Below are 23,183 nucleotides of genomic sequence, written 5' to 3' on the forward strand. Positions count from 1 at the left end.
AACAAAAACAATCAGACATATTTATAAAAATATGCCAAAAAATGCTTAGCATTCTTGGCATAAACCGCCTAATTTAGCTTGGCACTAAAAAAGTTAAAAACCGGCACCACCTGCAATGTTACATTTATTGCTTGTGTATTATAATGCATAATTGTTTATAATTAATAATTAATAGCTGACGCTGATACCCAGACTTTTAGTCAGGTGGTTAGTATTTGCTTGTGTCTGATAGAATTAACCAATTGGTACTGATTTATTTAATCAGTTTACATCAAAAGATAAAAAAATTCTGCTGATATTTCTGGCGTCTGGTGGATTTTCTCGGAACCAAAAACTGACTCACTAAAATATTTTTCGGCAATTTATACTTTCTATCTATCTTGAATTTTTTTCATATGGTTCTGAGAAGCGGCGTTATCTTATTAGGCGTAGCAAACAGTCGCCACAGGCACAAGTTGTTTGTGAATTTATATAAATTTAATTTATTAATATTTTTTTATGTTTTTGTTATTTAATTTCAATTATTTTTGAAGCATAAAAATAATAATTATAGACTTGACTTAATAAATAAATTTTAGAAATAATAAAAAAAATTAAATTGAACTAATTCAAAAAAAAAATACATTCCCGACTTTACCTACTTTTGCATTTGCTCATCTGGCCGGGTGCCTCTAACGTTAGACTAATCGCACTCAGTGACATATTTCGGATACAATACAATACAATTGAAGTGATATTACAACCACATAATACAGTAAATACATTATCCATTTTTTACAAATTTCGCCATTATCTTGAAAACAAATTTGAAAGTGGTTCTGAGAAACGGTGTTATCTCATATGGCATAGCAAACGGTCACCACAGACACAGGTTGTTTGTGAGTTTATATAAATATGTTTTTTGTAATATAATTACAATTGTTTTTGAACCATAAATAATAGTAATTATGAACTTGTTATTTTTTGAATTAATTTTCTATAAAATAAATAAATTTTAGAACATGAAAAAATATAAATTTAACCACATTCCCGACTGTGTACCTATTTTTATTTTTGCTCATCTGACTGGGTCTCTAACGTTGAACTGGTCGCCCTGTAATATTTTTCGAGCACATAATACAATACAATTTAATAATTGTGAAGTGATACTACAACCACATAATACAGTAAATACATTATTATATTTTTTACATTTTTTCTGATTACACAAAAATATATAGCATAAAAATAAGTTGAAAAATTTGAAGCGTGAAATTCTTTGCATATTCGATAAGACCGATAGATCGGTGAACTAAAAGGGTTTACATTCACCAAATCGATTAAGACCGATAATAAAACATATTACGGAATATTATAGTATATGTATGTAGTTCAATAGACTAAGAAAAATAATTTTTAGCTACTTTAAATCAGAATATAAATATTTATTATTTACCTCCACACTACAAATTCATTAGTTATGGACTTTCTTTATATAAAAAAAATGCAATAAAATATAAAAAATCTGTAAAAACAGAATTACAAAATATTTTACGACAATGTTTAAAAAACTAATTGTTATACTTATTTGGAAGTTATCTATTACTTCTGCTTTATAAATTAATTATTTTAAGCATATTTAGTAATTTGAACGCTTCTATTCTGGCGAGACTTAAAAATAAAGTTCTTCTAAATATTATACAACCAAAAGCTTTTTCAATTGTATTCAAACTAACGCGTTTTTAGCTATTTTTATCTTTATCGTTATTTTTGGGGAATACGAATAGGTTGTGTTTGTATTTTTTTTATAAAAAAAAAACATTTAAGGAAACCTCTTTTTAATTTTATCCATCAGATACTGCGCCTGAAGTGATTATACAAGGCTATATACGATGTAACTATGCTTAAAATTCAATACCTAAATTTGTGGAACGTAGTATTTTTTGACCTGAAATATATTTTTGTAATCGATTGATGGATAAATAGCCATACACATCTTTCCCTACCAACGACGTCGCTTATAATAAACATACATAGGTGTATTTTATTTCCGGTAAATCTATTTTTTAGTGTGTATTTTTTCCCTTCATTATTATTTGGCACCGATTCCTCTTTCCCCGTATCCTTCGCATATTTGTATGCCACTATACGGGGTACCTAGAGCGTCGCTCCTTTAGCATGTGAAATGCTTATTCGTTTGGAATATCAAAGGCGTTTATTTCCAAACTAATGGCCGTAGACGGGTGAGAAGGATAGCTTAAAAAAATGACAATAGTTTGGCCATTGCCTTTATCGACCCACTTGAGAAATTTGTTATCACTCGTGCGTAGATAACGCTAGATTAACATATTTCTTAATGATAAGTTTCATTTTGTACAAGGTAGTTTTTATTTTAATACAAAATAAAGTTAATTTGTTTTAAATGTTATTGAACAATAGTGTAGAACTTCGGTTTGAACTTTATTTTACGGACATTGTAACTGGGCCAGGGTTGACGCGAAGAGAGAAGCGGCTGCTTTTTTTAATCTTCTCCGTCTTTGATAATGGTCACCGTAGTTTCACCTAGTTTCGAGCTCGTACGAATTATTATGTTTCAAGTTAAAGAGCTTTTGTACAAGTTTTTCGGAAGCGAATTCCGAAATCAATCTTAATTGTGGTATTTTTTAACATATTGAGTTTTGGCTGCTGTATCGCATTGTTGATAATATAATCCAGATCAACAACTAAATGAGTCTTTATTTATATATTCATTAAAAAACTAAAACGAAACATTCCTAATACTAGCAATAAAATAATCTCTTCTTCTCTTCATTTAGTTGCTCTTGATTTTGGTTATATTGGTGCAGTAATTATTATAATTAAATTTCGTTACTTTGAAACGTTCAATGTTTTATTATTTTTATAATTTAATTAAACAGTCTTGATACTTTTTAGTGTTAACATAAAAATATGTATGTTTGAATCTGTATCTATTATACAAATTCTTTATTAAAAAATATTTTTAGCTTTCTAAATATATTCGTTTATTATTTAATATTAGAATAGTTTAAAATAACGAATATTTGTAAACTCTAAATAGAACTTTCAAATGATATTTTTAACTGTAAAAGTTTAATTTGTATTACATTTTATTTAAATGTAAATGAGTTTTACTCCCTTACAATTTCTTAATCCTTAATGCACCCGGAACTTTCGTTTAAAAATAAATCTGATTACTTTTACATTATATTTCCAGTCTTTAGATACATTTATATTATATTGAATTGAGAATATTAAATTGCAAACTGAAAAAATTGTGAAATAACTCTATTCACATTATAAGTTTCTAGGAAAATATTGACATAAGTTGTTATTGCATGGACTTTATACAATTTTCACGCCAATATTTTTGCTATTGGTGTAAATAAAATATGTAGAATGAATGCAGAGTTGTAAATTAAATATTTTATTCCAATAGTATAAATTTGAGAATAGCTTTTATTGATTCTGTATACAAAGTACCATTATAAAATATCTTTAGCATGTAAAACCTCATTTTCTTAAAGGAGTGATTAATGTATTTATTTATTTTACAATTTTAAATTTAGCAATGCCATTAGCTTTAGAATTATACACACCCAAAAATTCTAGGCATAACAAAATTACCCCAAATTGATTACTTTAAATAAAAAAGTTATTGGCGTCGATTTTTCTTTATTGTACCGCCCACCATCGTCGACGGGATGTCCCTCTCATAATAACAAACTGATGGAGCTCGTTATGGCCCGGTGCCAAAAAATATTAAATCCCAACATCTTCATACAATCTTGTGCGCTTCTATTTTTTTTCTCTCCATCTTATCCCTCCAGAGCTCAGATTTAATTAATTTGCGCGATTAATTACGATCAACGCGACGATGGTCGTATGATAAATGGATCAGACTATTGTGCTAATGGAAAGCTCAATTGTCGTACATCACAACTGACAAATCAGGGTCGGACTGAATGAGTTTTTCTCTTATTATTATTATATATTATAATAATTCACTTATAAAAGGAACGCGCGTAATTTGGTAAAGTTTCCCGAATGACCTTATCTGAACCGCTGACAATGTTGTTACGAAGTTGAAGGTCTAGGAAATTCGCAGGATCTACGGGACTATTACTTCCTACCCTTGTAAACCACCGAACTGAGGTTTCCGTTTAACAAAGAGATTTTACGGGAAATTTTGAATAATGGGGTCGGTACGTGCCGTGGATTGAAGTAAATAAACTTATTAAACTTTAAGAAAACTACCTCTATCTACAGAATCAACTGCGCGAAGAACACTGCGTTTTAGTTAAATTAATAGATTAAATTCTAAATATCAAAACTCTATATACTGCGTAATTTTAAACTAACTTTTACTATTCAAATCAAATATTAAAAGTACACATGATAATGGCATCTCATATCCGTGAAAGCACAACAAGCACATTTTCCGATTGCTCTTCCGCTGGACCGAGCGTGAAATTCGAAATGCAGAAAAGTTCCACATACGCTTTTCTCAGAGACTGGAACATAACATATGATTTAGTGGATGATATGTGGATATAGCAATATAACCTCATTCTTATGCTGCGCGAGTAAAACGCTGCGTCGTACGTATTACATTGAAAAATTATTTATCACCGACACTTCTTGCGAAACTTCGATGTGCATACTTAAAGCTTGTCTTACACTTTCCATTTATGCATTGTAAATTTATTCAAGAACTGCTAGCTGCGAGAAAGATATTCAAAAATCTCTTTTAGCGACTTTTACTTTAATATATTCAGGTATTGCACGTTTACTTTTTAACTATAAAATGCATTTTGATAATATTTATTTTATTTAATAGAATTTTTCTACATATACTTGGGGAGAGAAAACTAGATCACAGGTAGAACTCAACGTCGCTTAGCCGCACAAACGATATGTTTCGAATTGAATCTTTCGATATATCCATAAAATGGATGTTTTATTTCCTACACCTGACACGACCTATCTTCTCTTACACCGAAAGAGAGCATGTCAGGCAATTTTATCCAGTCGCATCGCGCGTAGTCAATAAGGGTCGATTGTCAAACTTTTTTTTTATCCGGCCCGACAAAGGGACACGGGCCGGAAGTTGTTTCCAAACGCTCGATTCCTTCGTGTCTTGAGAGTCGCCCTTTTTTGTCGTCTTTGCCCCTCCTCTGAGTGTGGCCCTGGAAAAGCCTTTTTTTGCTTGTCGAAAGCCGGAAGAGCCACGCCCCGACTTTTCTCCGTTCTGAGTCGATTTTTCCATGAAAGAAATTAATTGATTATGTTTTATTATGTAGAAAAGAAACCTTTTGATGCGATTTCCCCTTTTTTGTGTATGAATTTCAATTTAACTTTTGACCTAGATTGGTGAAAAGCTTATTGCTTTTTATATTATCGCAAATCAAGAGAAACGTTTAAATAAATAAGGAATCAATTTACGGAAGGAGTCTTATTCGATTAATTTTAGAGATCTACCGAAACGCCTTTTTATTTTTAAGTGAAGATAAAACTGAATCCTTTGAACTCTTTTATCTCGAGGCGGGCCAGATATTTTTTTCAAGTTGTTTTTAAAATTATTTAGAATTATTTTGTATTAGAAACATCAGGAAACGGTTTAAAAAATCACAAATTTCACGAATAAATATCCATACATTCAATATTTAGAATTAATAAAAATGGTCTGCATATGATTTTATTTTTACAAAAAGATTTTTTAACGGTAATAATAGGTGGCCCGTGCAATATTTAAAATTGTTGCTGCTAATATTTTGTGGTTGTTGTAATGTGTCTAAATTTTCGATACGGGATCATGAGAGTTTATAATATTTATTTTTGTTGTTCAAGTGGTTATTATGGTGACCTCTAAATGGTGATAAATGGTTAAAATAAAAACACAGTTCACCTTCAAATAAGCTTTATGTTTATTTTATTTAAGAAGCGATTGATTGGAGAAAAATATTCATACAAGAGAAAGTTTCTTGCTATATATTATAGCTATGTAACTAAAAAAACATCATATAAAATGAAGTTTTTATACAGCACTGGTTTCATACCCCTGTCATAATACACTCACGTGAGAAACTCTATGCAATCATCGCAAAGAATATCCGGCTTGCTTATTTAGGATACGTAATCGGATGTATCGAGGGCCGGCTCTTTTCTCTCGGGCCTTATGAAAAATCAGGCCCGGCGTCAGGTTATCTTATTTGTCAAATTACTTATATAAAGTTTTCCGCCCGGATAACACCCGGGCCCATAATGCCCGGAGCGGATAAATTGACACGGATACGGATTTATGAAGGACTTTTTTTCAGTTGATCTATTTTTTTATTATAATATTCATCATATCTATACAGATCTGGTTAACCCTTTATAATAATAATTTTAATCTTATCTCTTATTTAATTAATATGCCCATTAACCGCCGACTTCTCTCCAATTGTATGCAAATTCGGAACGTGCGAAAAGCGCTACCGTTCGCGGACAATCGCCTATTACGTAACTCGTGGGGTCTGTTTGACCCCGCGGTGCGTTTTTTTAAAATATTGCATTGTGCTCGTTTATCGTTTTATGTTCGTGTGTTATATAAAAATGTAAGATAAGGCCGGGATGAAATATTGATGGGTAAAGTGTTTTTAACGGTTGATAGCTAAAGCTATTTTGAAAATGGAAAAAGTTTTCAACATATTAAATATGAAATATTTGATAACAGACAGTATTTTTTATATAGAAGTATCCTCAAATACTGTATGTTGATTATGCTATGAATCAGTGTTGATTCATAGCTATTAATATTTTTGATCGGAATTATTTTTTAGCAAAATAAACTTTGTAATATTTATCATTTTTTAAATTTTATGACTAACATGTTTTTTTACGAATTTTGCAAATATTTTTCATTAATAATATCTAAAAAAAATGTTCATTATTCTGAAAGGCTATTGTTACATCTAAATTAGGCTTGAAGTGATCTTGTTTTGTGACAAAGATCTTGTTGTGAGATAATAATTTTAGCATAATATAACTATAATAGTCTTTTTTAGTGCAAGATAACACGTTACCCTCGAATCCTTACTATCCGTCTCTAAAGCTCAATTTAAGAACTCTTCTTAGAAAGTACATGCTTGAACGCTTCATGAAACAATCGCTTAGAATAGCGGCCTAAATGCCAATTTCTCCACCACCTCATCCCACAAATTTTCGTTCCGAATGACTCGTCATCTAATAATTCTCTCTCTCCCTCTCTCCTTCACCTACCGTTTCTTCTGCAATTACCCGGCGTTCCCGAAGGATCCAATATTCGTTATTACATCTGTAGAATGTCACCTGCGTGTTGGTGCCCATATTTAGGGTGGCGGTGCGTTTCGACCACCCGCCCACCCTCTCCGAATATTTATTGTCGTTAAACTTAAAATTTTGCCCACCGTAGCGCAATTTGAATATGCAAAGTATCGACTTTGTATTCAGTTAACTCTGGCACGTAACAAATTGCCGTAATAACCTAATAAATGTTACACGTAAGCCCCGGCGAGATATTGCCTGTTGTTGTTCCTGAACATATCTGCGATACATGATGATTGAGTACCATTAATCGACATTGAATAACATATTATGTACATACATATGTATTTGAGCTTGAATAATATTTAGATTTAAACAATATTTATACAAAAAATCCGCTGCTTTTACTGCTACTTCGTAGTTGATAACTTCCATTCCGGAATATAAGAAGCACCCCCAGATCTTTTGCCACTTTGACATTGAACATAGTGATTTGATAAATTTATTTATACGAGTCAATCCAAAACAGTTCAACTTGCGTTTTTTTGACACGTATACAACTGTATACAACTTATTTCATTATAAAAAATTGGTTAAAAGTTATAACCTACAAACTGTAAAAATTGTCTTGTCGATAACCTAATTGAGGAATACACAATAATATCGATTTGCAACTATTTTTTTTATAAATATTTTCAGCACAAAAGGTGACTTCAATTGATTTGTTAACTACTTAAAAACAATATAGGCATACCCCTAAAAGAGTGATAAAAACTTACAGGAACTACGGATTACAAATATATCTTAAATTCGTATTGTTTTTTGTACGATAATGTACATACCTTTATTTAGAAATAAATTTAAGGACTTATTTTTACTTCTCGATATTTCTTATAAACAAAAAATATACGTAACATATTGTATGCTATATTAATATAGCTTTTTATTGTTGAATTCTTAATCTATGTAAAAAAAACATCAAAAATAGCAAAACATTTATTAGTAGGTACATTATTACATTATTAAAATATTTTTTAAGGAGGAATCTTTTTTTGTTGTGAATTTTCAATGGAAAAAAATCTGTTCAAGGCCCTCATACATTTTTGCAATCTGATAATTCTCATACAGAGCGGTTTTTCAGTATCTGATTATTAATGTAGTAAATGTGGTAAAGATATGGCAAAGTAGTTGAAAAATTCGTTAATATTTTTTTTCAAATATTTACGAGTTTTTTAATTTACAAGAATATTCATAGTTTTAACCCTTTCCGCTCGTATGGTGCGTGAGACGCACCAGTACTTGGGTCTATATTACTCGTCAGGCGCGTCAGACGCACCATTTCAATTAATGAAATATAACGTCGATTTTCGGGTATTTTCTGTGCATGTTTTGAATGGCGTTTTTGCAGTGTTGTAGACAAGAGTTTCAAGAGTCATACCTTATCAAAAAAATATAATTTTTACCTGAATCAAGCCGGGGAGAGCTTATTTATCGGGATAAGTCGGGGTTTTTTTGATGACTAAATTTAACGGCAGATTTGCCGTAGCTTCTCCCAAAGGCAACAGTTGGCGATCGCCTTTCGGTTGACACGCGTCGGTGACGTTTTTATTACCTATTCTGTTTTCGACAGTGGCTCGGTTGTCCGTAATTTGTGTCTAAGTGAAACTATATATAGTGACTGATAATTTTGTTTAATTACTTATTTTGTAATTTTATTGTGAAGTTATTGTAAAGTTATTTTTTAAATATTATTGTGAAAAAATAGTGCTATGGCTAAATATAGTGATTGTGAAGATATGTTTTGTAATGATAGTGTATAATCGTATATTGGGCAACAGTCAAATGGGCGATTCAAAATGGGCGACAGACAAACGGGCGATGGTCTTTTGGGCGATACAATAATAATGCATTACAAATAAATGTGATGCAAATCATGATCTTATAATTAATTAAATAATTAACGTAATTAAATACATACGAAAATATAAGTAATATTTTTTAGAAAAGAATTAAAAGATGAAAACATTATTCGGTCTAAGCAAAATATAATATACCTACATAAGATATATGTATATGTATATTCACTTATCATTTGTGCATATTTAATCACTTCAACAGTTTGATTTTTTTATTCAAGAATTTAAAAGAGTTACTCGATATCATAAAACACTTAGGCTAAAGTCGGTAATTTTATTATAAATACCTACCAAAAAAATGTTTATAGTGGGACCTTACGCGAATTTTTTTTATGTTTTGAGCCTTGGAAACTACTGTGAGAACAAACTTTTGGAATTCCCGAAAATCGCATATTTTACAGTTATCTATTTTAAATTAGATAGGATTGTTATATATAAATATAATAACACAGAAGTAGCGCTGATAAGTGTTTATCGTGGATTTCGCCCTTTACGCGATTTTTTTATATTTTGAGACTTTTAAATTACTGTGAGAACAATCTTTTGGAATTTCCAAAAATCGCATACTTTACCGTTATCTATTTTAAACTGGATAGGGTAGTTATATATAAATATAATAACCCAGAACTAGCGCTGATAAGTGCTTATCGCAGATTTTACCCTTCACGCGATTTTTTATATTTTGAGAATTATAAATTACTGTGAGAACAATCTTTTGGAATTTCTAATATAATTTTTCGTTTTAACCCTTTATAGGACACATATTTTTGTTTTATTTACATTTTTTAAAAATGAATTAATATCTTATTTGTCGTTTTAGACTGCAATATTCTAAATTAAGTCAACTTTATATTGAATGGTAAACTGACCTACCAATGTACGTTATCACGGGTGCTCTTGTAACATTAGGTTCATTATTAAAAAAAAAACATAGGAAAAATAAACCTTAATTTTGGTGGTATGTACATGTACCACTTTGTTCAAGGTGTCCTATAAATAGTTAATGTATATTTTATTAATATTTACAATAAAGCAAGGCGTGCAAGTTTTTTTTAATTTCTGTCGCCCAATAAACCATCGCCCAATTGACCGTCGTCGTCGTATAAAATTACAAACAAATACATATTTACCATACAGCTATTCATTAATAAAAGTTTTGTCTATTTTTAATTAAGAAATATATAAAATAATATGCCACTAACTGCAACGTTCCATTTGCCCTTCGATGGGGCGATGAGACTAATATTAGTTTATATAAATATAGATATCTTGTGGGTTTCTTTAATTGTGGAAAAAACGTACAATTTGCAATTCTGCGAGCGATGTAAGCTGGCTTCGTTCGCAGGTAGATATATCTAAACCTAAAACCGAGCGGCATATTGTTATTTGTGTATATTTATGGTTTAAACATTTTTCGGTCCCATAAATATTTTAAAAAGGGTCGTCACCCTATTGTGTAAATTTATTGTTATGGATTGCCAACCAATGGTACTTGAGAGAACCAAAAAAAATTAAAATATAATTTAGAGAAATGCAAGTATTTGTTCTGATTTCTTCGTTTTTGATATTAGTTTATTCCTAGTTATGCTCTAAATATATAATTTTAATTTTTAAAAAGAATTTAACATTTTTTATTTTTCCCGAGCTGGCGACATACCTAGTACGAAAACGATTACGAGTGCAAAGGGTTAAGCATCTGGTACAGGCCCACCCTTTCTTATGCAGCGGTATAAAAAATGCAGCAGTTATTTTTTTATATTAAAAAATATTCGTACAAATGTAATTTTTAATATAAAATGCCTTATGAAAATTCTCGAAAAAACAGCAAATTTCTTGAGAAATATTTTTTTTATTTGACAATTTTCTCGAGAATTTCTGAAATGAAATTTTTGAGAATAAACAAACATAGTCTTATTTTTGAGATGATACATTTAAAAATAAATTATCTTAGTCACCAAAGAAACACATACTTTTAGTACAAAATTATTATCAATTTAAAATTAATTAGCTTATTTAATTACGGGCTTGTTAATCTTAAAATTAAACTGCTGTTTTACTGCAATAATACATTTTTTACAAGTCACTGTACTGAATCCACTACAAAAGTTTTTTTACGCTGTTGCTATAAACACACAAGCACGTCATGATTTATTATATATTTTTGTTACCCTCTTTCGCCTATTAATCAGAAGTTTTCCTTCAAAGTGCCCGCTTTCGACCTTCCACGTCATTCTTACACAAACTTTTATTCTCTTCCACTTTGTCAGTACGGCTTGTTTGATGTTTCGAGTGGTTTAAGTGCCTCGTTACTTTATGAAGCACACCGACAATTTTTCATTCGTTCTAAAAAAAATATAATATTTTCACTGTGGCGAAATTTTCACATGGAAAACGTTTTCACAGTTTCGAGGAAAGAAACTGTTCCTGATTGGGACGGGCTGGGAGCAAAAAGGCGCATGGTATATCCCTGGAGCCGAGCCAAAGGCCCGTCAGCAAGAATTGGAACTTGGCTGGGGTACCGAACTTGCCCCACCTACAAACGAACCAAACCGCCATATTAGCTTAACCGCAAGTTTATGACGTTGGTATAAGGTTACGTGTTGAGTTTTGTAACACAGGTACTGGATGCAACGAATGCATGTCTATTTGCATACCAGTCGATACAAATTTTAGAAGCATTCCGAACAGTAATTTGCAGCGAACAATCAGAGCGTGTGAGCCAACATCCTAAAGTATTAACCTACTGCAAAATTGCATCATATGAATACTCATTATTAATCAATTAGTTGATAGTTAAAGTGAGCTGCCTCGTTTTGTAATTTAATTAGCAAAACTTGGAGCGGATTTTAGTCAGATATCAAAGCGAACAGTTATGCAAATTTATACAAAAGGAATATGGTAGATATTAATTGAACTACAAGTGGTTGCGACAGTCGATTTTTTTATTCGATTAATTAGATTTCTCAATATCTTTGAACATCAAATAATCGCCTTAACACTTATTACATCAATAGTTTTATTAATTATATACATGCGATTTTAATAATTGCAATCGTAATAGTTTATTAATTGCATTTATACACATGCGGCCTCATTACAAACCAATGAGGCATTTAATTAAACTTGATACATAATGAGATTTTGTGAATAATATCCATCGAATGGATATTCATGTCCAAAATGATGGTCTGTGTGAGAAATGCTCATTACTCGTATTGATAATTTGTATTAAATTTATTTTTTTCTTTTCCCATTGTATTTATTAGTCTTTTATACATCAACAATAATAGCGACTAGGTATTATAAATATGAAGCGGAAGTTAAATGTACGTGAGAAGTTGAACCATTGTGTGGAAGTTATGTCGAGCGAGAACCGTATGCGGGCGCGCGTCGTTAACGCGCTCAAGATTTATTGTTTCCTTACTACCTCTAAAAATCTACTTCGATTAATATATAGTATATAATGAAAATCCGTCGTTCATAGTTACAGTTCATCTCGGGTTTATTTTACACCGTTTAAGAATTGATTTTAAACATACAGGGTGTTGTTTGTGTGGATAAACCAATGAGCGTTTTTGAACTGTTGCACGCGACGTGAGGTCTTATCGGACCCGATAACGTATTTTAACAACGGTTTACGGCCGAGAAAAAGTTTTAATTAGTTTCGCGGAATGTGTCCCCAGCTTTGCTATCGAACGTGTATGTTTGAAATTCGAACTAGCGTTTTACATTGAGTCATTAAAAAAGAATGGCGTAAAACGATCACGTGGCGTGCTCACGACATGCAAGTAAAATCGTTTTTATTAAGTCTTGATTTTTTAAAATTATATTACATAAATATGTTTTCGGCGATATGTATGAGGAGCTGGTCCGATTTATGTGAGGTGTAATTTAATCAATATGATCACCTAAATGTACACCGTCATACTCTCGATTCTACTAAACATATGAAATTATGAAGTAAAGTAAAATTACCCCGAAAAACGACCGTCTTTCAAGACGGACCAAAGTTTAGCGGCCCTTTGGCGGGCGTAACGCGATAAACAAAAACTTTGGCTCAACGACAAAACTTTGCTGCTAACAATTAACGGCGGGTTTGTTTTTAGGGTAGAGAATTTTCTAGACAAATCTTAAAAAAAAATCAAACACGATTGTGTCATTATATATTTGCAAAGTTTTGTTTTCTGCCTAGAAATATAGAAAAATATAAAAAATAGACTTGAAATATTTATTATTAATTTTTAAAAGAACAAATAAAAAAATAAAATCTTGGTAAAGGAAAACCAAATCATATAATGATATATGTATTATTTATTGACTTAATTTTATGAATGAATTCATTAAAAAAATATTTTTTAATTTCTTTGTAATTATTCATTTTTGCTTTTGGCAAGTCAAATGCTTGCACTACACTCTTTGGAAGTTGTTTGAACCTAAGTTCAACTGAAGTCGAGTAGTAGTTGAACTTCGAGTAAGCGACCACACTGTCGCAAATTTAATATGCCGTCCGGATGGCGGCTGCTGTCATGTACAACTGGCATATTTGCGCGCGATCGAAAAATGTGCCAAATAATCGCAGTTTTTAAATTGTCATCTTATTAAAATTACGCTACTGATAATTATAAAAGTTTGTGTGGGCACTCACCAATACAATATCAGTGAAAACTTTTCGGTCGTAAATATTAAATTTACGCAAAATCTTTATCGGCTTTTGCAAAATGCCATAAGGCATAAAAATGATACTTCAGAATATGAACACCACATCTGTGACTATCCTGGAGTTTGTCGCCATCGATTCTAAATAAGAATTCGTTATGGTGTGACATTTATATAAACCGATCTAGGAAAATACATAAGGATATTCGAAACGATTTTTTTTAACAAAATCAAATACCACTAATTATTTTTTAATTATTTAATTTTATATGAAAAAAAATATAATAACGATATCTGTTAGAATAACATACTATCAAAAATATTATTATTCTCTTTTGGTGCCCTAAAATATTCAAAGATGTCAGTAAGAGTCAGCCGATAAGCATGTGATCACGTTACGACGATGCAGCGCTCGACGTGCGTGTTAACCATAGGACGCCTACGCGCATACTGAAATTGAACCGAGTTATTCGTTCTATCTCAGTTTGCGAAACACCATATGATTATCTCTTTCACTCTCGTCACTTAACACGCGAGAGAGCGAAAGGGGAAGTATCTCACCGCTCGCGCTCGAAAGAGCAGCTCCGACTTCGGTTTCTTTAACTTCGGTCCGTTTGCCGACAATGTTCGGAAGCGCTCGAAGTTGGCTAAGTCGACTGAATTACCCCCACTTTACCTCCCGTTCTCGGTAACCTCGGACAACTTCCGAGAGATTTTAGAGCGGGCTGAACCGAACTCGACCCAAGTAACCCACTATATTCTCCGTCCTTGGCCAATGTTTGCCTTGAGTGTAGTGCAGGCAAAAGATTTAAATGCAATATATTTTAAAGCAGTTGTGCCAAACTTGAGGGATATGTTAATAATCGGCAGATTTAATTTCATAATTTTGTAGCTATTTTTTATTTTAATTTTAATTTAGTATATATAATCGATTTTCCCTCTTGGTTACCATTATTAGTTTTGGTAGATTATTATAGGCAAAATTTTAGTTTTCATATATAGTGTCTTTCGTGTGAGCATCGAATATTTCATATTGTTTTTTTTTCATGTACAATACAAAAAAAAACAATATAAAATATCAAACATTTAACTTAATATATTTTAAAATCCATAAATGTAATTTGGAATTTTAAACTTGATTTTTTTATTAATATATCATAGTTTATATCTAAAATTTGAGACATTATAGTAAAAAATCAAATAAGATGAACATACAAACATTTTGTAAAATATGTTTTAAAGCTGGATTTCATTGAGGTAGACACACATTTCAATATTTCATGTCATGATTACGAATTTAAAGTAAATAATTTATTTTTATTTCCAACTTAAATTATTATTTTCCAACTTAAATTATTTATGTAGCTGTAAGAATTTTCAAAAAATCAGAAATCTGATAATAATCGATGTCAGTCGTCGTATTTCGTACATTGCTTATAATAAATATATCTTGTTTATTAATATGTATATGTTATTACTGACTTTTGTCTGTCTTTAAAAGTCTTATTTTATCATCAAGTTAGTTGTAGTTTTAATAGGAATTCATTCAGATAAAAGCCACCTTAGTGCATATAAAATATTTATATAAAATCCTATACGCGTAGTTCTAGTATGTGTTGGCGTCCTCAGTTGCAGTTTGGAATTGGTTTTTCCGTCGAACAAATAGAATCCTTTTGTAATCAACGACCAGAGCCCCTACAGAGTCAGCGTGGTAGAGAGAGCATTCCTTTTGGTTGCAGCCAGTCCGAGATGTCAAAGTTTTAACGGTCGCAAGACCCAAATCAAACACGCGCGGATTATCTCCGGAACGCCGCCGATCCGGGCTCTGCTTAAACTCAATCTTAACTCGCAAATTACACCGCCAAGTCCAACGTGCCGTGAGAGTCAGGATTCCATTTGAGTTCCCTGTTTGCCATCTGCTCCTCCTGGCCCTGTCCCGTGATAATGCATCGATCGCTGAAAATAGACCATGGGAAAAGTTCAAAATTTCCACTTTAATCAGCGTTGTGGTAGTCCGAGGAATCGTTCATTTGAATGAACGAAAATAGTTACGTCCATCTGATCCATTATTTTGTTAACATAGGATGAATGATGATTAGTTTTTACTGACTTATATGAAATCATATATATATATATATTATTATCGTTGAAGAATTCAAGTAAGGTTTGCGGTATTTTAATTAAATTCTCGGTGATTGCAACTTCTAGATTTATTTTTAAAACTTATTGACACAAATTAAAATAAATATTATTGCTACGACTCAGGAGAAAATCGATATTATCAGTGTCCTGGCAGACCGTATGGTACAGAATACTATATGACAGTGCCTACAACAAACGTCATAACTCTGCTTACCGGCCAAAAATAATTACTTAAGAGCGCGTGTCTCTTAAATAGCTTATTGCCGATTCGCGTTCTGTACATTTCGCTATGGAATACGTCCTTTAATATAGCTTCATTGTCTGAAAATCAAAATAAGCAAAGTGCTTATTGTTGTTGAATTTTTGCAAAGAGCGTAAGGATACAATTCATTACATTTGATAAATGATATAATTCATTATATTCAATGAAAGTTGCTAAGGGGCGGTGTCGACAATTCGACAATGCTCGTCAACTTTCAGGGGCAAGCTTTAAAGTGGCATTGAAATGGTTAAGAGCAGATTTAAAAGTTGAGCTTGCCGCCGGGGCTTCGCCCTTGGCCGGTCGATTCTCCTCTGTAAGCCACAAAAATTTGTAGTGGAGATTTTATTAATCTCTGAGACCATTAGCTTCTAGAACTGCTACAAAATAAAACACATATACGCCCTTGAAGAAAGGCGCTAGTAGAGGGCTACCATAATTGTTTCAATATATGTATATATTTCACAAAAGCTTCTCATTTAGTGTCATATGCAATAGTACCAGAAATATTACATATTTATAGTACCATAAAGTTACGATCGCGTCCCTTAATCTTGCCGATGCGGCACTCGAGCCATCCGGCTTCTCAATGAGCTTACCAAACACAAATAAGTTTTAAAAAAATAAGTGGAGTGATACTTATCTATATAAAGTATGCACTATAATTGTATTATATTTTTTTTATATTATATGATATACAATAATTACTGTTTGTATATGGCCATCATGACGCATTAGAAACACCTGTCAAGTCATGATTAATGTAATAAAAAATAAAATATAAAATTCCACTATGAATATCTTGCATTTTGTATTAAAAAGACGCAGTTTAAATATTTTTAATTAAATAGTTTAATAAAAAAATTTTTAAACTGCACATTTTTAATACAAAATGCAAGAACTTCGTAGTAGAATTTTATATTTTGTACAAGTCAGTTTATTTTTTATTACATTAATCATGACTTGACAGGTGTTTCTAATGCGTCATGATAGCCATATATAAACAATAATTATTGTAATATTTTACAATTTAAAAAAATCTTCAAGAACGTTGGATTTTTTTTATTTTCCTGACAACTTTAGGTTAAGCATATAAATAGCTACATATATCATCAACTTTTAATATTTAATTTAACCTAGATTCTTAATATTTTGAGTTTTTTTTATTCAATATGAAGTATCAATGTATATTTTTATTATAAAATAATTTATATTAATAAAGTATATTTCATCGCCATTATACAATAGTATTTTTAACATGCGTTTTCATTGTATTTTTATTATATTTGTATATCACCCACAATTTATTACATCATTTTTCTTGTCAGATTTAAATAAACTGTCATGTCGTGTCTTTCGTCCGGTCGTTTTGATTTTATTGCTTCAATTCTTGCGAATATGGGTTAGTTTCCGACGTATTTTTCAAAGAAAAAATATCGCAAAAGGAAAATCGAATAAATTTCACAATTTTCCTTCATCCTTTTTATTTATGTGCCTGACACAATAATTTATAACGTGTATTTTTATTTTATTTCAGGTGAGAAACGACCCATTTCTGTATAATCATGGAGCTAATCATTTGGTCAGGTATTTATGGTAATTTTAAACTTATAAACTTTCAACATCTGTTTTCTTTTCTGCAATCTTTTAATACTCGTTGAGTAAACTTGTTTAGAGTCGAAAGGCGCTCTCTTTAATGCACATTTTTAAAGTTAAACTGCAATTTGCTGGTTTACACGTTAAACTTTTAAAGAATTTTTCCGGCGCTCTAGATTGATTCTATGTGAGCGATGACAGTTAAGCTTTACCGTCCGATTAAATTTTCTCCACAAAATTACATCAAACTAATTGATCGCGATAACATTAACGGAGTAGTTAAACATACACATTTCTCGTGCATAAATTTAACAAACATAGTTAAATCGATATTAGCCAAACACGCCAAGTTAAATCCATTAAAAGCCGAGTTAAATCGTACAACAAGTTTGTGAGTATATCGGTCGTGAATTTTATTAACATATTTCAAGTTTTAATTTAACGTCGCTATAAAGCTTGATTAAAATACTCTTCGACTTAAGTAAAAATATATAGTACAAATACGTACGTTTTTTTATCGTTTTAATAACTTACGTGGCATGTCACGTCTAATTATTCACGCGTTTATTATGAAATTCAGTTATATACGACGTCGTATAAATGAAATAAAATTCGTACAATATTAAGTTTGTATGTACGTAATACACAAAATATTAATTGGGTGTTGTTTATGCGGTGTATTTTATTGTTTTTTTATTGGCCGCCTCGCTTTTGTCTATCCCTGTATACATTTACATAAATGCATATTTAAATTGCTTTTTATCAGCGGCGCTATTGCTGCATATAAATGTCGCGTTTAGAATTTTGTTATTAAAGGGATTTCCTAAATATTAATATAATTTATGCTTAATTATAATTATAATATATTCCCATTGATATTGTAATTTTCATAACGAAAATATGAGGTGTTAACGTAAAATAGCGCTTTGTAAACGACGCATAATTTTGTGAATTAGTCAAAAAAATGTAAAACATTTTTCATTCGAATTAACATCATCTTAATAATCTCAAGTTACTACATTATTAAATAAAATAATTTTTGAAATTATCATAAATTTAATATCGCGTTTTATTGATTGAATAAAAATTAAATTTACACCTTTGAGTATAATATTTATCTTAAAACACAAGTTAATATTGCAAATATGTATTTATGTGGAATATGTTTCAACTGTGTTTTTAAAATTAATCTTAAATGAGATTTAGAGATCTATATAATTAATAATTTATGCTAAATTTATATTTAATTAGTGTTTATTTTATTTCTCTATATGCACCTTTAAATATAGTTAATCTGGATAGCCTGATTGATTTTTATGAGCGCTTAAAAGTAGTTCTGTCACTTTTTATGAATCGGTCACAGTATAATCAATTTTATTTCTTAAATTTAGCTAAAAAATATACTAAACCAATAATCTGATTTGAAAGTTTTGTACACGTATTTGATAAGAAGCTCAAATACTTTCAATTTAATATAAAATACTTTGCAATCGGCCAAATAGAACAGGAGATATTTGCAATTGAGTAAAAACATTTTTTTTGCAATGAAAAATACAGATATTTAGCAATTACTTTTCTATTATATTTTCGGTGAAGTTATAAATAAGTCTAAATACATATTTACCAGTAGATATATATTTCTACTAGCGAAAATATAATTTAACTGATTATATTCTGCTCTCAAATGATCATGAAACTTAATTTGACAGTTGCGAAACGTAAATTTGCTGTTCAAACCCAAACAAAACCCAACTCAGCAAATAATTTTAGAACTTTTATCAGGTCAAGTCCAAAATACAAATTAAGCCAACCCAACTCTCAGTGAAAAATAATAAAAAAGTATAGACAGACGTCGCATTTCGCATATTGCTCCATAGTTTGTCTGCAATTCGATTTTACACTGTGTTTTAAAAGTATAATAGCTATTCTTAGTGATATTACTATGGACTTCTGATATAAGAGAGCTGATCAAAGTATTTTCAAACCGAATTTTGGTCAATAGGAGAGCGCAAAAACAATTATCACTTCTCAGAAGGCAAAAATTCACGTCAAAAGCAATAAAATCGTGTCGGTGCCGTCGCAGTGGGAACGCTCGTTACCGAGCGTTCCCACTGCGACGGCACCGACACGATTTTATTGCTTTTGACGTGAATTTTTGCCTTCTGAGAAGTGATAATTGTTTTTTGCGCTCTCCTATTGGACAAAATTTGGTTTAAATGTGCTTTATTCGATTCTTACTCATAATATTGTTATAACGCTTGATAATCAAGCGGCACGATTTTATTATCTTTGACATGGACTGAAAATTCACTATATGGCAACACTGAGCAGTAAAGTAAACACTACTAATGATCAGATAAATATTATGGTTAAATATTTTTAGTGCATAATTAAAATATTTTGCATTAAATATATCGCAACGGTGGCTAGTTTTTATATTTATTTGTAGCATGGAAAGGGTTAACTCGTACCTATTATTATTTATTCAAGAAATTAAATTACGATGTTGCCATTTTTGTCATGAGGTCCGGAATCATTGTTTTCCCAGGTCCCGAGTTCGCTTTTGGCGGCCCTGTTTATTTTTATCGGTATTAAAAATTACAGATTATTTTGATTCAGGGGTCGATCTTTTGCAGTTTATCTTTATTTTATAAAACAGAATATTTAAAATGCTGCAATGAATTTATTAAGAGGCGTCTCTTAATAAAATTTATTTTAATTTGTGTTTGTGGATTTGTCACAAATTTGATCAATGAATTCGATTTATATGGAATAGAAAATAATGTAAAAATTAGAGTACGCTCGGGATAAGGATGCCGGTTTGTAATTGTGTGCGTGTACATGTATATGAGAGGGAGAAGCGATGTAGCGTGTACTTCGTTGTCTCGCTTTCTCTGTTTTAAGGACAGTCGCTGATTCGTCAACGCTGGATTCGTCATTAAAGTGCAGTGTGGCACAGAAGTTCGATCTTCTCTAGTGATTTATTTTAAATAATTTTGTGTTGACATTGGTTTAACCCAGATATGCCCACTGTCCCATGGGTAGGTCACTAATTCGTGCCACTGTTTTTTTATTTATTAATGAAATTTTAAGAGAACAAAATTTCTTGGGCATATCTGGGTTAATTGATATCAAGGCTTCAAATATATACTGCAAGTTATTCGTTCTCTTACCCGTGGATTAAAATATTTTAATTATTTTACCATTAATCCGTACGTTGTTGGTTTTTTTTACACTATTCTCTGTAAGGCTTAAAAAAGTTATTATTCTTATCGTTGCGCCAATGATATTTTTTTAATTTATTCAATGGACTCTAATGATTTAATAGAGTCGTCGAGCCATTAAACAATCTGCGAATAATTTCTTTCCCCATTTTATATCTTTTTGCTTTTGAAGAATAACTAAAGACTTCATTATTTTTTTGACTAGTGAAAGATTTTGAATTTTACAAATATTTAATTAATGACATCAATGTCTGGTTTCTTCGATTATATAATATATTTTAATTGTCCGTTGAAATTTCCAACTTAGCTCAGATGTATGTATGTTAAATAAACATATATTTTCTTTTAAAATAATAAAATTTAATGTTCTGAGCGAAATTCTTTTGAGCCACACAGTTCACGCACACAATAACAAACCGGAATCCTTATCCCGAGCGTACTCTACTTCACTTATTTTTTGTCTATGGAACATTTTATATATCTTGGTTTTTAAGTAATCTTTCATGCATAGAAAAAATAATTATACCGAAGAATCATTCGTGTATTTAAAGGATTACTCTTGAATGTGCAACATAAAGCTGTTTTTAAGTCACGTCGATACAATTTTATAACCATAACAATCAAGATTTCAATTCGACTATTTTTAGAAAATGTTTCTTCCGATAAAGACGGCTCATCGAGTAACCAGATATTCCAGTTTGTTTTTATAAACCTCTAAGGCGAGTCGACATTGCACGATGATAATAATTTCTCTCGATTCACCGTATCGAAAGCAAATTACATTGAGAGATTTTTCCACAAGATTTACTCCGCGACAAGGCCCTTTTTCGGTATATTCTATACATATACATATTACTCTTAAAAAAATCGTCCTATAGGTTCCATTTTCGTTCTCGCACAGGAAACTGTGACGGAATGAGAGATCGTGTAACGATAATGGCGGTCGGCGTAAATTTAATCAAAAGCACCTAGGCCTACTGGGACGATGTTTTAGTCGGAGGGCAATAAAAAGGTTTACAGATTCTGAATACGAATGCCGCTTGATTAGTAATGGCGTCGATACCATTTTACAAGTCCTATTATCCTTCTGGAGTCGACCCAACATAAATCCAATATCTCTCGAGTGCCGTTTCCACTCCCGGCCACTCTGACGAAGACTTCCAATACTTAATGTGTATAATAGAAATAAATATATACACACATAACTAGATTTACGATCTATACACTATACACATTTATATATGCGATAGTTTAATGACATGAAATATTCATAATGTTAATTTAATATCGAGCACTGCGACGCATTCAATGTTACCAATGTTAATATTTAATTAACTAATTGAATTCGATAGAGATACAAATTTATTAGATATGGTTACTATTGCATTAATATCACGGTTAAACTAAAGTATATATCAGGCAAAATCACTTGATCGATCGGATAGGGTTGATATTTTCAATAATTTTAATATTGTAAAAAGCACAATAAATGCGCTACTCAAACTTAATATTTAATTTTAAATTTATAAAGCTCTTCTTGTTTTTTTTTCTCATCAATATAAAAGAGAACAAGTCTTATCAAAAGACTACTCAGAATGAGTGCTCCTGATTGAAAAAGAAGACAACGACTCTGACCCACTCGTTCCAGACCCAAAAAATGCGCGATGAAGCCTCCGATAATATTTCTCGGACGTCATAACAACGCTGCTCTGGAATCGAATGGGTTAACCCAGAGACCGAACGCGATTTATACACATCCAATCTGGACCACAGAGTCCCGCATAATGTGCGAAACAGGATACAGGACGTTCAGAAAAATACATAATCGATCAGTGTGTACTTGGATTATTTTTAAATTGGATAGATGATAGAACAACTGCAGAATTGGAATCGAACGAAGCGTACGTCCGCAAAACTAATTGGCGAAGTTCGAAAGTGAACATGCCATGCTTGAACGACTGGTTCGGAAATTGTAACGTGAATGGCTGCGGCTAGCCAATGCGGCAAAAACCTAAATCTGTACTGGATGTGCAGCAGTTTTTGTCATTAATTTCTTGGTAAAAAAAAAACGAGGAGGAAAACGTAGCGAGTCGAACCAGATTGGCA

At 31.3% G+C, this 23,183-nt stretch overlaps 1 protein-coding gene across 2 annotated transcripts in view; it reads left to right on the plus strand.

Annotated features, from left to right (window-relative positions):
* Positions 1 to 23,183, plus strand: part of LOC148227766 (nephrin-like) — a 305,887-nt gene that overhangs the window by 182,545 nt on the left and 100,159 nt on the right. The window contains exon 7 of one of the 2 annotated variants that reach the window (XM_088203014.1): positions 17,795 to 17,853. The exons of the other annotated variant lie outside the window; for it this stretch is intronic. Coding sequence (XP_088059140.1) covers positions 17,823 to 17,853 — 31 coding nt within the window. The 5' untranslated portion in view covers positions 17,795 to 17,822. The remainder of the gene's footprint in view (positions 1 to 17,794; positions 17,854 to 23,183) is intronic. 2 annotated transcript variants of the gene reach the window in all.

This window comes from Plectrocnemia conspersa, unplaced genomic scaffold, assembly GCF_051122295.1.
Source record: "Plectrocnemia conspersa isolate PC_06_02 unplaced genomic scaffold, ASM5112229v1 ptg000013l, whole genome shotgun sequence".
In the NCBI taxonomy this organism is placed as follows: domain Eukaryota; kingdom Metazoa; phylum Arthropoda; class Insecta; order Trichoptera; family Polycentropodidae; genus Plectrocnemia; species Plectrocnemia conspersa.